The sequence below is a fragment of the Phocoena sinus genome, chromosome 12 (assembly GCF_008692025.1).
Source record: "Phocoena sinus isolate mPhoSin1 chromosome 12, mPhoSin1.pri, whole genome shotgun sequence".
In the NCBI taxonomy this organism is placed as follows: domain Eukaryota; kingdom Metazoa; phylum Chordata; class Mammalia; order Artiodactyla; family Phocoenidae; genus Phocoena; species Phocoena sinus.
The window spans coordinates 61449273-61466336 of record NC_045774.1 but is presented as its reverse complement, the minus strand read 5'-3'; the positions used below and the strand labels follow the sequence as shown (position 1 = coordinate 61466336).

Below are 17064 nucleotides of genomic sequence, written 5' to 3'. Positions count from 1 at the left end.
TTTGTTTGAACTGTTAACATTCTTAACATTTCTTTGCAAAACTGAAAAGGAAATATTTTTAATGTGAAAATGTATGTTTGTCACTACAGATTTAGAACTCTTTCCCATGATAAAGAATGTTTCTGAAGTTGGAAATAGTTCATTGTTCCTAACATAAATTTATAAAAAGCAAAGATCAAGAATGAGTCCAGAGGGGAAAAAAGTTCACATGCCTAAGTATGCAGCTCATATGTGATCATTATGGTGGGGTGGGGATGGAGATTTCATTATCTTTCTGGTAATCTCAGGTATCCAAGTGGCACTGGACCTTGGGAGTCTTAAAAAGAGAGGTAGCAAGGGTCATCCGTTAAGCAGTGCTAAAATTAGCCAATAACAGTTGAAGAGGATTGCATCCGATGCTGTGTGATCAGCTGTTCAGTGATAGGATAAGATTTCTCATTAGCTGGTAATAAATACAAAAAGTCAAGAACAGCAAGGGAGGAGACTTATTTGGGGCCTGGAGAAACAATCTCAGAGTGCCAGCTGAGACAAAGCTCTATAGTTCTTAGCAATGAAACCAAACAAGAACAGTTAGGATGTGAGTATAAACAACTTTTATTTTATGCTTCTTGTAATGTTATATATTGCTGCCTACAAAAAATAAGCATATTTTATTTCAGGAAATGAAAAATAATCCTGTTCATTTAATCACTGAAGAAGATCTGAAACAAGTCTCCATTTTAGAAAGCGTTAATACAAGTAAAAAGGATAAAAAAGATGAACGAAGGAGGAAAGCAACAGGTAACAAGTTATTATTAACAAGATTCAAGATGAGTTTATTTGTTGCAGTGAACTTTGCACTTATCAGACCTTTTGAAAGGCCTTTTATTTGGTTGATTCACCTTTAACTGTTAATATTAACCAGATCTTTTGCTAGTGAATTAACTTTTAATTATGAAAATATTGGTGATTATTTAGTGTTTCATAAGCTAATTTCATGATCTCCTGTTCTCATTCTTTATGTTCCTGCTCCAGTAGCTTTTCTTTTCTTTCTTGATTCTCAAATTTTGCAAGTTTGTGTTCACCTCAAGGCCTTTGCACAAGCTGTTCCCTCCCAAGCTTCAAGTAACTGTTTCCTTCTTGTCATTAAGAGCTCACCTTTAAATGTCAGTTCCTCACAGAGGCCTCCCTAACCACCCAGAATAGTATATACAGTCACTCTCCATCGGATTATCCTCCCAGGTTTTTTTACAGCACTTTTATCACTGTGATGTCTTTTATCGTTTGGGAGTCTGCTCCATCTCATTTATTGTTGTTTCCCTAGTACTCAGAGCACTCCTTGGCATATTTTAAGTGCTCCATAAATATTTATTGAGTGAATGAATTTCCCAAGGACTTTTAAAAATTCTTTTAATTTAGAGTCACTGGAAATTATCCTAGGTAGCACTGGCATACTAGTAACTTGCATTTGGAAATTAACATGTATTTTCCATACTTTTTATAGCAGGAATAATTTTATTAGTGCTGTATCAGGGTTAAAGAAATTAGATATTCAACATATTTCATTACTAAATACAGCTATATTAAACACGTTATAAAAACTTCATTTGCTGTGGGAATTCACTATATCTTTGAGATTCCTTCCTCTTCAAAAACCTTTTTCTACAAAGTCTTTCAATAATATTTTGAAATTTCTGTTCTAGGAAAACTACATAGTAAATTACTGCAATAAATCAATAATATTCATAAGCCTGCATATTTTGTTATTTTAAGATATAATTATAAATCCACCTTAATTGATTGCACTTACGTCAGTAAAACTAGTCTGTTTTATATCCTTCTAAAAATTCAGGTTCATCTGGTGTTTTGTTCTGATAGTGCTGTTGTTTTATAATAGTTTAATTACAGTTCATGGAATAATGTCAAACAAGAACATCTTTCCCATAAGAAACTTATTACCACATGTAAAAGATACATTCACTTTAAACTTGTGCTTTTGAAAGTTGTGTTTTTCTATCATGAAAGCAATAGAACTTATAGAATATGATGAAGTCTAAGGGAATTCTTAGAGTTTAGAAAAAGATCTTTGTTTATGTAAATCATTTTATTGAAGAAATGAATCTTTTATTATGAAGAAATGTATTTTCAATATTTTTCAGTGTTACAGTTCCATTACTAAAGTATCCTATTTTGTTGAATAGATATTTTAAATGTAAATATATAATAGAGAAATACCTCGGTAACAATTTTACTTTTATTTACAGTGTTTTAGTTTCATAGTTTGTATTTTTTTAGTCTTCATGCCAGTAGGTGATTGATAACTGTATTTTTCTACTTAATCAATTTAATACTTATGGTCAACATTTATTGAGCCCCTGTTATGTGTCAAGCGTTGCCTTAACCTCAAGTATGCAGACGTTAGTGAGATGTTCTCCCTACTGTCAAGAAGTTGTCTTTTTGGGTGGCGGGAGAGTCAGGATGTCTCCTGTAAACCTGGGGAATAATCTTTAAATCAAAAAGACAAAAGCAGGGCTTCCCTGGTGGCGCAGTGGTTGCGAGTCCGCCTGCCGATGCAGGGGACACAGGTTTGTGCCCCGGTCTGGGAAGATCCCACATGCTGCAGAGCAGCTGGGCCTGTGAGCCATGGCCGCTGAGCCTGTGCTCCGCAACAGGAGAGGCCACAACAGTGAGAGGCCCGCGTACCACAAAAAAAAAAAAAAAAAAAGACAAAAGCAAATTTGTGAGGTACTGTAGTTGGGGATGTTAATGAGGCTGTGGTAACAGAGATAAGCAAATTAGGGCACTTTTGAAAAAGGTAGAAGAGGAGGTTAAAGAATGGGTTTGGCCAGGAAAAAGTCAGTCAAAGCTGCAGAAAATAGATGTCATTAGAGAAACAGGAAGAGACTGCATTTAGAGCAGGCAGGTTATCTAAGTGAGTTGCTCAAATTCAAGAGATTTCATATCTTACTAATTTTTACTGATTGAGTTTACAAAACTTGGCTTTATTTTTCTACTGTAAAGTTAAATACAACAATGTATTGTCATTATTTCTAAAAACAGTATTTAGTTAGGTAATAATAACTAATGTCGTTTTCCACCAGAGGGCAGTGGAAGTGTGAGAGGAGGAGGTGGCGGCAATGCCAGAGAGTACAGAATTAAAAAAATCAAGAAGAGAGGGAGAAAAGATGACAACAGTGATGATGAGTCATCTCACACAGGTGTGTAGCTCATTTCACTCTTCCTTTGTATGTGCATGATTTTTTTTTAACATTTTCTTAAGATGCATACACTTAGGTGTCTATGCTTAAAGAAAGTCCTTGCTTTGCAGAGTTTCAGTGAGCACAGATTTCACAGTTAGTTAAATAACACCAGAGTCCCAACAACACAGTTAATATTTTAGTTACCAGGGTATGTTAACTGTGAGTAATTGCATAAAGTACAAACTTTGTTGCTGGCTCCTTAGTCTACAGATCACGTAAATAACAGATGTGCATCATGATCTGTGACAATCACATCACTTATTTCCAAGTTTTTCAGAGGCAGATCACTGTGCATCTCTTATTCACTTTATGCATAGAAAACACAGCATGTAGTTGTGTTGACTTCTTGTCCCCCAGTGATAAATCCATATGACATTTTACAAAAATGGATAATCAAAAGAGGGAATTGGCCAACAAAGATAAATGTGCAGCAAAGGAAAAGTCATAATCCTGGAAATAAAATATGAATCAAGAATGGAGTTATAAAAGAAATGCCTGAGCATGGGAATGTTGGCATTACCTCTGTTCAAGAGACTAGCTGTGCAGTCAGAGAAACTTGGTGAAGGCGGAAATAAATAAGGGAAATGGTTGTGACGAAAAGGATAAAAATGTCTTAGAGGAGGTGAAGTTGGCAAAAAGCTTCACATTAAAGGAATTCTCAGAGATGTTTCACAACGCTGAAAGGGCAAAGGATAAAATGTTGGAAGCTGATTCAGAGTTTAAAAAGGAATATGACAACTTGCCCAGGCATAGAAAAGATGCTTCCTCTGTATTTTAAGTTACTGGATGAGAAGGCAAGCCCTGTTCATACTATTCTTGATGAGTGTTTTACAAAGAAATAAAACATTTTCATTCTCAGTGTTTCTGATGTGCTAAATTACAGTGTACTAAACTAGAACTATTAGTCTTATTTTTCATTTCCCTATACATTTATAACCAACAGTAAGAGCTTTGAATGTTTGCACAAACATTTTTAAAAGGTTACAGAACAATCGTAAATTTTCCCATTGTTTATTAAGAACACTTTGCAGTTTTGGCTTGCACAGGTTTTTATGGTCTCCCAACTTCCATGCAAAAGAAATTATAATATTTTATGAATAGTGAATTTCTACAAAGTTAAGTAGAAAACATTAATTTCATTAATTTCATGCCTGTTTAATTTTTATGGTAACACCTAATTGGTTGGTTGCTTCTGTCTAAGCAGGAGAATTAAGTATATGCATCTTTCTTTGTCTAGACTTGTTTGGTATGGTTAAGTTAGCAAGAGACATCTTTGCTTTTCTAAATAAAATTATGATTTTTAATATGTTTCTGTTTTTAAAAAATTAACGAAACTGTGATACCTCCCGTCCTCCTTTTCCCCACCAAAAAAAAAAAAAAACCTTGAAATGATGATGATTTGACATTTTCTTTTACCTATTCCACAGAATTTATTATGTATGGGCTTGGGAGATATAAGTGTCAAGTGACAAGGCTTCAGATATTAATGTGCTACTACCTGTAACAGAAAAATTGCTTAAGATCTGTCTAAAGTAGTCTAAGATAGGTAACAATGACTACTGTTCTCAACATACGTAAAGCAGTATTAATTAAAGGAAAAGTATCTTAGAAACTATGAGCTCTACCCTTATTTTAATTAGCATTAAGACTATTCTGTGTTTTACTTTTTCATTAATAAATGGATTTTCCTATTTTCCCAGATGTAACAAGGAGTGGGAGTGAAGTAGCATTTAAGAAAATACTTCTCTAAAATGTGTAGCTCTAAGTAATTGTTAAATGAGGCATGTGATATTCTTTTTGTATATAGTATAAGAGAGAAGGTATAAAAGAGTAAAACCATTCTCCCTATTAAAAAAAAGGTAATTTCAGTACTTTTGAAAAAGGGTTCTGTTGTAATCTCAGAAATGGAGGATGCAGTTAGGTTCTCAGCTAAAATATACAATCAACTCTGTGTGAAAGATTACTAGAAGGAAATACAATTTAATAACTAGTAAAATGCATGCAGGAAGCAGATGGAGAAATCAGATACTATTTGTTGTGAGAGATCAGGAATGAATAGCAGATCTCAGAAAAAACGGATAGTACTTTTCCATCTATTCTAAAGCTATAATAAGTAGTTGTACTTAGATCTTGATGCATAGTGAAAATTGATTTTTGAGCTATTCTATTTTTTATTTCTAAGGTTTTACTTATAGAGTCAATAACCTAATTTAGCTGGGAATAATCACTTTTTTATAGTTTTACAATTAGTAATGGAAATATTGTTAGCTTTCTTTGCAACTCATACTTTTCCAAGTAAGTGAGTAGGCATGACATTTCCACAGTTAACAATTATTTCCATTACATACAAATTTTCCTTGATATAGAATTATTTTTGTGAGAGCAAAAATAAATTATGGGTGTAAAATTTTTAGTTGTTTTTTCTTCCATGCCTTTCCAAAATAGACAATTTTTAGCTTAATTCTACTGGAGTTGTGGTTCACTTGATTATAAAGACCTTTCCTGAAAAGCTTGTGTAAATTATAAGGATGATTGGATTTTTATTAAATATTTATTTTTATAAAGAAGGACATTCTGCTCAGTATCCATTGTTCAACAGAGAAAAATTATCCTTTCCTGAAAGATTTTTTTTTTATCCACTAGTTTTGATTTCCAACTATTTGCATCATCCAAGTTTGGGAGGAAAAAATTGTCTATTATTTTTTGATTGACTTGTAGAAAACAAGTTAGAAAATTATTACTCAAAAGAAATGCCACTATATATCCTATTTTAACAGTGTTTTCATTGGTTATTGCTATTGGACATCATTGGCAATTTTGGTGACAAACTAACCATGGAGACTTTATGGTAGGCAATAAATGAATTACCATCTTATTATATATCTTAATGGAACCTTATTTGCTTGTAGGTTGCTTATTTTTGTTTTTTCCTATGGCTCATTTTTATTACAGGAAAGAAGAAGCCAGAGATCACTTTTATGTTCCAGGATGAGATTGAAGATTTTTTACGAAAACATTTACAAGATGCCCCTGAGGAGTTTATTTCTGAACTTGCTGAGTACTTAATAAAGCAAGTATAAGAACATATGTTTTCTGTTTTATAATAGAAATTTAGTGAGTTATTACTTAAAATTTTTACCAAGATCATAGAAAACATAATTTAGGTGTTTTCTTTTCAAACCTTAAAATTTAACCTAGTCACCAAATTCCAGATTTGTTTGCTTACAGAAACAGTTCAACAAACATTTAAGTGCTTTGGGCAAGGCAGTTTCGTCGGAAATACAGGGCAGGAGTGTGGAGGTGGTCTCCTTCACTCATCTTACAGTTCTAATTGGGAGAAAAACACCAGCACTGATCACTGGCTGGTCTCTAACACTGCATGAAAATACATCTAAAATGAAGAAAAGAGTATTTTCTATTTGACAGAGATTAAACAGTGCACTTTTAGGGAGAAAATAAAGTAACAACACTGCCCTCAAAGAGAATAAAATAGACAGCACTACCTTATAAGTGAACCAGGCTAAATTTATTTTTATACAGAAATAAAAGAAATTGTGTATAACTTGACTACTGCTAGCTAACATGGTTTTCCCCCAAGTTAGTCTCTATGTGTAAGCTTCTCTAAATGCAATCCAGGAGCCTAGTGCATCTAAATTTTTGAATTAGAACAGCTTTTGTGAGTGAGATTTTTTAAAAACTTAAGTGAACATTCTTGTGCGTGAATACATTACATAATTACATTTTTTGTATATAAAAAGATGAAATAGTTACTATTAATCATTTGCCATAACTTTTAAAAATAATCTATTCTGAGTTGGGCATAAAAACATTTTTTAAAAATACATATCTTTTATAGTACATTAGAAATTGAGAATTTGTTATCATTCCTGAGGATGGGAAACAAATGTATAGGCTGCTGTTCTCCAAGTTAACTTTAAAAAGCTGCTCTGAATTGAATTTGAACTGAAGCTTTTGTTACGGTTTTTCTTATTGTCTTTCATGCAATAACTTTTAGTACTTTAAAACAGAGAAAAGTAATTCATTGAAGTTAGAATTTCTGGAATTTGAGGGAAAATTCTTATTAACTATTCTCCAAATTAATCTTATTTGTTTAACAGGGATCTTTTTTAAAGCTTTATTTGCATAGAAGCAACATTTCTTATCTACATAAACCCAGTACATTTTAATAAACTAAATATATTTATCTCATGCACAGACCTCTAAATAAAACTTATCTCGAAGTGGTACGTTCAGTATTCATGTCTTCAACTTCTGCCTCTGGAACTGGCAGGAAGCACACGATCAAGGACTTGCAAGAAGAGGTTTCAAACCTTTATAATAATATTCGATTATTTGAAAAAGGGATGAAGTTCTTTACAGGTATTATACTTAACACTGTTTTTTCGTTGATTCTCATAATTGTCCTTGGACATTCATTTTAATGAAGCACTTTTATTTTCCAGATGATACCCAGGCTGCTCTTACGAAGCACTTGCTGAAGACAGTGTGTACTGATGTCACTAATCTCATTTTCAACTTCTTAGCTTCGGACTTAATGATGGCAGTAGACAACCCTGCAACCATTACAAGTGAAGTAAGTTAGTGATTTTCTTGCCACTCTTGATGTGTTTTGCTTTGAAATCCAAGCATGTTTTATTTTCTCACATCTAAAAGGAAAATAAAAGGAGTTTTTAGGAAGAAATCTGTCAGATTTTTAGTTCAAGTTTAGTACAGTATATATACAGTTGCTACTAGGATTGGTAATATAGCCAGTCTATTAACAGTAATAATAAAAGTAAGGAAATACTAGTCATTGTGTCTGGGAATGCCTGTAATAAATATAGCATGCGTGCTTGGCCTTCTACTTCCTATTATTGTACAGAAAGCAACAGGAAAACGTTGTATTATCTCTGAAAAAAAGTAAATAAGCTGAATAGCCTATAAAATCTTTTTTTAAGCTCATCAGATGACTCAGATTGGATTTAATTTCACCAGGTAGCTTGCAAAGAGTGAGGGTCACTATTCAAAGAGGGGTAGGAAAGAGAGACGGGACAAATGAACTGGCTTAATTTAGGCAGATCTTCAGAGAGAAGAGGTGTCCATCATAGAAGCTGGAAGTAAAGCAGCTGAAATTTTAACAGATTCTTAAAGGTCTAGGCTAGCATCACAGTTTAGAATCCCAGGAAGCACCCAGAACAAGGAAAAAAAAGGGTAATGATGCTTAGTTACTTTGGAATCAGCTATTTTATTTTTTACTGATTATTGTTACATCACATCCCTTTTTCCTGCTGAGTTGCAAGTCCCTTATCAGTGTTTTGACTTTGCAGTCATTTTCATTTCGTGACACCATCTCATTTATTTAGACTAATTCCAGTTCATTTTCTTAAATTCTAATCTCAAATTCAAAGCTCATCTCTTCCCTTCTTGCAATGTAAGGTGGAGCTATGGCTCCCAGTTGCCTGCAGGAGGAAAGGTATGGCCTATCCCTAGGAGTCCTCCTCCTCTTCTTCCTCACCCTAGATCTACTTAAGGTTGGAGATTAGGAAGAATGAAAGAGACAGCAGTGCCTTCATAAGACTGACTGCTATCACTGGCCTTGATCTAGGTCAAACCAAATCAGTCTAATGCTTGTGGCTTCTCGTGGTGTGGCCTTTGTTGCACAGGTGGGATAGGTTGTTTTGTGGGGATGTTTTTAGTATCATGTGACTCCTTCTCATAGCAAGGACTCCCCCTAAACCTCCAGATAAAGGTCCATTTATCTCTCCTACCCCAGCAAGGTACTGTTTCCCTCCCATTCTTTGCATTGAGCAGTGATTCTCAACTGCTTGGATAGTTCCATGTACCTGCCTACATGCCAGCCTCTGCTGTGGGAAGTACCTGGGGTCCTTCCCATGCCCTTTAAGGGCCACAGGAGGATTGCTGTAGCATGGGGTAGGAGTCAATAGGTTGGTCCAATCTTCTAAGACATACTGTAATTTTCAGGGCCTGCTGGCCAAGCCATTCCAATAAGGCCTCCTCCAGAAATTTTGCACTAGAAGGAGCCCTAAGACTCTGGTCAAGAATGCCACCAAACTTCACAAAGCACAGCTGTGTGGAGAGGGGTGCTGAAAAGGTTCCACACACTAGACAGTATAACAAGCAGCCATCCTTCTGTGGTTCAGGTCCCCTCGCTCATAGGCATCCTGGATCTTTATGGCCTTCTGGATCTTTATGAGTGGGGCTCCCTCACTTGGCCTTAGAGAAAAACACTCTTCCCACCACAATAGAAAAAAGCAGGAGCAGCCTCTTACCCAAAATTATTTTTCTTGCACGATGAATGGTGTGTATATGCTCATTCACTCATGCGCTCTGTTTTGTCATTCTTCTTCTTATACTGCTGGAGCAGATGGGAGGAGTAGCGGCTGCATCTAGCGTCTTTGACTGACTGTTGACTAGCATTCTGATTTTAGAGCGTTTTAGCATATTTTTATCCCTAGTTTGTGGTCTAAAATATAAGAACAAAGATAAATTTCACTCAGCATTCTGTTACAATAGTAAATACTCATTTTTTGTTTTGCTTTTTGTTTTGCTTTGTTTAAACTTATATCCAGTACATGTCAAAGGCACAATTCCAAAGGAATTTCTTTTGCCCTATAGGTAAGAAAAAAAATTCTAAGTAAATTATCAGAAGAAACTAAAGTAGCTCTCACAAAACTCCATAGCTCTCTGAATGAAAAGGTAAGTGAAGTTTTATTTTATTTAGATATTTGGGCTAGAATTTGTGATCTTTGAATAGATAGATTTTTATCAGAATAGCTGAAATCTAAACCTATTATCCTGCACTCAGACACCTCTTTGGCAGGTGAAGGAAGAGACCAAGCTGGGGGCATTTTACCCTCTAGTCCTAAATCACAGCTTCAAACTTCATGACAAAATGACCTTTTTAAAAATTATATCCAGGTTGTAAAATTATAAAATGGTATTAAATGAATGCTTTTCTTTAGGCTACCTGTTTTATAAAAGTAAATCATGGTATTAAATACCTTTTCAGAGCATAGAAGACTTTCTTTCTTGTCTGGACTCTGCAGCAGAAGCTTGTGATATTATGGTGAAAAGGGGAGACAAAAAAAGGGAAAGGTAACATTGAATTAATGTCTGAAATTTTGTATCTGAAATTGGAGTCTATCTGAATCTTGCATAGAGAACTGTTGTGTCTAAATGGCTGTAGACCTTCAGTCATAGTTAGTCTTCATATCCTCTCTCTGACCCAATAGAATAAGGTAGCAGAGTTGCTAATCCCATAGTTGATCAAGCCTGGGAACTTATTAGCTTTAAGACCTTTATAGGAACGCTTATTTAATCTAATGCACATCTGTTTGATCCCCAACAATTCAAAATAAAAAGCATACTTTGAGTATCCCTGCTCCATATATATATATATATATGTTTTTCTGTCATTTTCTAGCATATTAGTTTGTCCATGCTGTTTAGGATTATGTGTGTCTGTATCCCCTAAAAAGTCCTTTAAAATTGTCATGGAACTAGATTAATTAAACTAGAGATGCTAAAAGTGAAAACAGAATAGAAGAATTGAAGTTGGTGAGAACTTGTTAAAATATGGTAACGTATTATTTTATTTTTGTTTAGGCAGATACTGTTCCAGCATCGACAAGCACTGGCTGAACAGCTAAAAGTCACAGAAGACCCTGCTCTTATTCTGCATCTCACATCGGTTCTGTTGTTTCAGTTCTCAACCCACAGCATGCTCCATGCACCTGGAAGATGTGTCCCACAGATCATTGCTTTTCTGAATAGTAAAATTCCAGAGGTATTACATTTTCGGTGCACTTGAAACTTTTATAGCTTTTAGATTCTGACTATTTTGAATGGATAGATGTGAATCATTGTGAACACTAAGACACAAAAAACATCATCTTCCTGCTTCCAAGAATGGAAACAGTGAATTAGGAGGTTGATTTTTAAAACTCAGCATAGCTCAGGAATCTTTCCATGGTAAGGAATATTCTGAATCTGGAAATTAAGCTTTTGGAAGAGAAATAATAATGTTCAGTCTTGCATTTCAGTTTATGCAGGTTTAACCTGTCCTTTAAGGACCAGCTCAAAAATTCTTATCCTGCACAAATTCATCTGAGAAACTCTTCAGCTAAAGGTAAATTGGCTTCTTTGAACTCCGTATCACTTTGACAGTATCTTTGGTGATAGAAGCTAGTTCAGTCAACTTACATTAAAATGACCTGTTCATGTTTTATCTCCCCCAAACTGTAAATTCCTTGAGAGCAAAGACCTTGCTAGATACAGCTTTCTAATTCTATGGCCAGTAATTTGTAAAGATGAAGACTGTCAATGTATTGGGTTGGCCAAAAAGTTCCAAGATGGCTCCAGTAGCAGTCAGTTGTCTTTAACTTTATTTGAAACAATATTGTTAGATTGTATTAAGACAGCTGTCATATCAGTGTGCTGTTAAAAAGAAAACATCAAAATTGGTGAATTTTTGTGTAGCCATTTTAATATTGAAGATGGAAAAAAAAAAGCAACATTTTCGGCATATTATGCTTTATCATTTCAAGAAAGGTAAAAACGGGCTTCCTTGGTGGCACAGTGGTTGAGAGTCCGCCTGCCAATGCAGGAGACGTGGGTTCGTGCTCTGGTCCGGGAATATCCCACATGCCGTGGAGGGCTAGGCCCATGAGCCATGGCCGCTGAGCCTGCACGTCCAGAGCCTGAGCTCCACAGCAGGAGAGGCTACAACAGTGAGAGGCCCGCATACCGCAAAAAAAAAATAAATAAATAAAAACACAACCAAAACACACAAAAAGATTTGTACAGTGTATGGAGAAGGTGCTGTGACTGATTGAACGTGTCAAAAGTGGTTTGTGAAGTTTTGTGCTGGGGATTTCTCGCTGGACAGTGCTCCACAGTCGGTAGACCAGTTGAAGTTGATAGCAGTCAAACTGAGACATTAATTGAGAACAATGAACATTATACCATGCAGGAGATAGCGACATACTCACAATATCCAAATCAAGCGTTTTTCATCATTTGCACCAGCTTGGTTATGTTCATCGCTTTGATGTTTGGGTTCCACATAAGCGAAAAAAACCTTGACAGTATTTCCGCACGTGATTCTCTACCGAAAATGTTCCATTTTTAAAACAAATTATGATGAGCAATGAAAAGTGGTGTGAAACAGAAGAGATCATGGACCAAGCGAAATGAACCACCATCAACCACACCAAAGGCAGGTCTTCATCCAAAGGTGATGTTGTGTATATGGTGGGATTGGAAGGGAGTCCTCTATTATGAGCTTTTTCCAGAAAACCAAAAGACTAATTCCAACGAGTACTCCCAAAGAGACCAACTGAAAGCAGCACTAGATGAAAAGCACCCAGAATTAGTCAAGGGAAATCACATAACCTTCCATCAGGATAACGCAAGACTGCATGTTTCTTTGACGACCAGGCAAAAGCTATTACAGCTTGGCTGGGAAGTTCTGATTCATCCACTGTATTCACCAGATATCACACTTTCAGATTTCCATTTATTTCAGTCTTCACAAAATTCTCTTAATGGAAAAAACTTCAGTTCCCTGGAAGACTATAAAAGGCACCTGGAACATTTGTGTTCAAAAAGAAAAAAAAAATTTGGGGAAGGTGGAATTATGAAGCTGCCTGAAAAATGGCAGAAAATAGTGGAACAAAACAATGAATATGTTGTTCAATAAAGTTCCTGGTGAAAATGAATTTACTTTAAAAACTGAAGGAACCTTTTGGCCAACCCAATACTTTGTTCTACAGAAAATTAAATCATGTTTGTTAACTTTTCTCCTCTTTTCACAGGTTCAACATACTCTTTTAGTAAAGTATCAAGGTTTGGTTATAAAGCATTTAGTCAGTCAAAGTAAGAAGACTGGGCAGGGAGAAGATCCCTTGAGTGATGAATTAGACAAAGAACAAGAAGATATCATCAGTATGACTCGTAAAGAGCTTCAAGAACTTTCCTCATCCATTAAAGACCTTGTTGTCAAATCCAGGAAATCATCAGTGACAGAAGAGTAATGATTTTAATTTACTTAATGTTGTCATACAGTAAACGTTTTTTCCCCAAAGTTAAAGGTGAGTGGTTACAAAAAAAAAAATAACGCATTTCACAGTCCGGAATCCCCCACCCAATAGCACTTCCCACACTCACAGTTCAGTTAAAACAGTAGTGTTGTATTCATTGTAAATCTTACAAAGATGTGAATTTTTGTAAATTGGGTTCTCCATGGAAGATTTCTTTTTCACATTATTCTAAAAATTATACATTTCAGGTTTATTTTCTTTCTAGATGCTGAATGAAGAATAAATCTTCTGCTTTTATCTCTAGGAAAGGACTCATTCGTTGTTATTGGATTTGAAGTGACACATGTAAATTTACACATATTAAGCAGAAACTTAAAATGCGGTCATTTTTTTTTTGGTGTTGAAAATAGTGTTTTTACTTTAAAATTAATAGAGAATGGTTCAAACCTAATACAGAAAATTGCAAAATATTTTTTTATTACTAAGCCCTCACTCTTATTTCTGGCAGATAGATGGCTTCTCATCTCCCCCACAAGAGTGAACTTTTATGTGGCTGGGAGGTTCAGGGATGTGTTTACAGGTACAGAAGAACACCCGAGGAGCCCATGCACTGCTGTGCTCTATTCTAAAGTACGATGCTAACAAGAGTGAGAGAAAAAATATAATTTACTACTGATAGGTGTTAAGTCACATTTTAACATTGTAATAACTAAAAATTTAATATAGTTTTTTTAACCCAGTTTGCATTTCTGAATTTCATTTTTTATATTAATAGTCACCATCACCTAATACTTTGTTGTAGGGGATCTATAAGTGCATTTAAATCATTAGAACTTTTTTTTTTCAAAATAGAAACGCTTATTTAAAAATAGGTGTTTTGGGGCTTCCCTGGTGGTGCAGTGGTTGAGAGTCCACCTGCTGATGCAGGGGACATGGGTTAGTGCCCTGGTCCGGGAAGATCCCACGTGCCGCATGCCGCAGAGCGGCTAGGCCCATGAGCCATGGCCACTGAGCCTGCACGTCCAGAGCCTGTGTTCTGCAATGCGAGAGGCCACAACAGTGAGAGGCCCGCGTACCGCAAAAAAAAAAAATAGGTGTTCTTGTTCTGTAAAGATTAGTAGTAGTTAAAGACTAAAATAGTTCCTTGGAGTAATCATTTCAATCAGATGAGTTTCAAGCAACAATTTATTGTATATAAAAGAGGAACTTATTTAAAATAGTAAATTAAATCTCAAATATTTTTTTTAAATACTGTTTTATATAATACCTTACATGGCATTTAAAACTATTTTTGAAAATGTTTGAATACAAAGATTGGTCTACCTCTACACTAATTCTAGACAAAGTATTAATATTGAAAGAAATATAATTTGCTAAGCAAAGTTGATAGGAATGTAACAAACTAAAAAATATTTTCCATTGCTAATTTCCTATTAATATATTTTCATAAGGGCAAAGGAAGAAAAATGACAAATCCTCTGTGAACACAAATTCCAATTCATTTGTTGATTCAGCTTCCAAAATACTGAACACCCAACCTGATTTTTTATTGTCTTTAAGGACCTTACCATTTATGCTTCAAGAGATATCAAAGTAATCCACATTTGAGTCAAACTAGATCATAGACAATGAAGCAAATAAAAGCATTTGACTTTGTTAATTTGTGAAAATAAAAATAGAAGAGACAGTGAAGCAAATAAAATATTCTTATTTTGTTTGCATGAAATTTGTTTCATCAAAATGGTTATTTTTCCACAGTAAGAGCAGTTTTAATTTTTTTGTAAATAAAATTATTTAGCTGATTTCATATTAAAAATCTAATTTCATTAATAAAAGTTGTTCCATGTTTATCTACTATGATCTTAATGGGCAGATTTAAGAAGATTTAAGAATGTTATTTAAAATAAAGTGTTGTTTCTGTTAAATTTTATGTACTTTGAAGACTGTTTAATTACTAGGATTAATTGATACATATATGTATTTACATTTTAAAATTCTATTCTGAACATTTTAAAAGGATTTTGTTATATTTTTCTTACACAAAAATAATTCCATAGTCCTTGCATTCCTTGAAAGTTTGCCATTTCATGAACCATTTCACCTCAGTAAATCATTTTCAGTTAGCTAGTTTTCAGCAAATGTATAGCTAAACTCTCATCTGCTACTTTCTACTGTTGCAGATAATGGTAGATATTTGAATAATGTACTCAGGTATTCATATTCATGTGTTCCATCTCCAGACCATGTGTTTTTGAATAGTCAAAGGAAACTCACTTCTGACCATCAGAAAGATTCAGTGAATAGTAGTATATCTTACCAAAATTAGTATATTTTCCAAAAAGACCTTAATGCTAAATTAGAACAATAAATGTAGAAATTGCTTAACCTGAATGTAGAACCATCTTGAACTTTTTGGAGAATGCATTGATACTTTAGTCAGACCATGAAGCACCAAGGACGAGGTCAAAGTGCAACAGTGAGCTGAAGAAGAGTGTGTGAAGAAACGGTTCATTCCTTCCTCAGAAATGCCACTTGACCCATGGCCAAATGGATTTTTTTTCTATCAAGAGCTAATTTATGTGAGTTGGATAGGGGGTGGGGACGATGGAAGGTTTGCTTTCTTTGACTAATACCAGTGAAGTCTTTGACCCAGTGTACATGGGAGATGAAAGAAAAACACATAAGCTCTGAGATGTACATTTTCCACAGAACCTAGGAGCACTATTAAAGTGGCTGTTAAAATGATCTACAGACTCACTCAAGTTGCTCCACTTTGAAGGCCACACCAAGCCAACAGGAGAATAAATAGAACCCAGGACTCTACAGCAATCAGAGAAGAAAATCCAAATTGGAAAGGAAGAAGTAAAACTGTCACTGTTTGCAGGTGACATGATAATTATACATAGAAAATCCTAAAGATGCTACCAGAAAACTACTAGAACTCATCAATGAATTCAGTAAAGTTGCAGGATACAAAACTAATATGCAGAGATCCATTACATTTCTAACAATGAAATATCAGAAAGAAATTAAGGAAACAATCCCATTTACCATTGCATTGAAAAGAATAACATACCTAGGAATAAACTTAACCGCAAAAGACCTGTGCTCTGAAAATTGTAAGACACTGATGAAAGAAACCGAAGCTGACACAAACAGATGGAAAGAGATACCATGTTCTTGGATTAGAAGAATCAATACTGTTAAAATGACCATACTACTACCCAAGGCATTTTACAGATTCAGTGTAATCCCCATCAAATTACCAATGGCATTTTTCACAGAACTGGAACAAAAAATTTTTTAATTTGTACAAAAACACAAAAGACCTCAAATAGCCAAAATAATCTTGGGAAAGAAGAACAGAGCTGGAGGAATCATGCTCCCCAACTTCAGACTATACTATAAAGCTACAGTAATCAGAAAAGTATGGTATTGGCACAAAAACACATAGATCAATGGAACAGGATAGAGAACCCAGAAATAAACCCACATGTTTATGGTCAATCTACAACAAAGGAGGCAAAATTATACAATAAAGAGAAGACAGTCTCTTCAATAAGTGGTGCTGGGAAAACTGGACAGCTACATGGGAAAGAATGAAATAAGAATGTTCTCTAACAGCATACACAAAAATAAGACTCAAAATGGATTAAAGACCTAAACATAAGACTGGATACTGTAAAACTTCTAGAGGAAAACATAGGCAGAACACTCTGACATAAATTGCAGCAATATTTTTTTGGATCTGTCTCCTAGAGTAA

The 17064-nt window shown here is 34.8% G+C and overlaps 1 protein-coding gene across 2 annotated transcripts in view; it reads left to right on the top strand.

Annotated features, from left to right (window-relative positions):
• The window catches only part of UFL1 (UFM1 specific ligase 1), a 53478-nt gene extending 38248 nt beyond the window's left edge, over nucleotides 1-15230 (top strand). Inside the window, exons 11-19 of one of the 2 annotated variants that reach the window (XM_032651212.1) lie at nucleotides 660-780; nucleotides 3081-3197; nucleotides 6192-6309; nucleotides 7456-7619; nucleotides 7703-7833; nucleotides 9876-9956; nucleotides 10270-10355; nucleotides 10866-11046; nucleotides 13076-15230. In XM_032651212.1, the coding sequence (XP_032507103.1) occupies nucleotides 660-780; nucleotides 3081-3197; nucleotides 6192-6309; nucleotides 7456-7619; nucleotides 7703-7833; nucleotides 9876-9956; nucleotides 10270-10355; nucleotides 10866-11046; nucleotides 13076-13294 (1218 nt within the window). In that variant the 3' untranslated portion in view covers nucleotides 13295-15230. The remainder of the gene's footprint in view (nucleotides 1-659; nucleotides 781-3080; nucleotides 3198-6191; nucleotides 6310-7455; nucleotides 7620-7702; nucleotides 7834-9875; nucleotides 9957-10269; nucleotides 10356-10865; nucleotides 11047-13075) is intronic. The other variant, XM_032651213.1, reaches the window with a different exon arrangement.
• Nucleotides 15231-17064: the final 1834 nt, after the last annotated feature.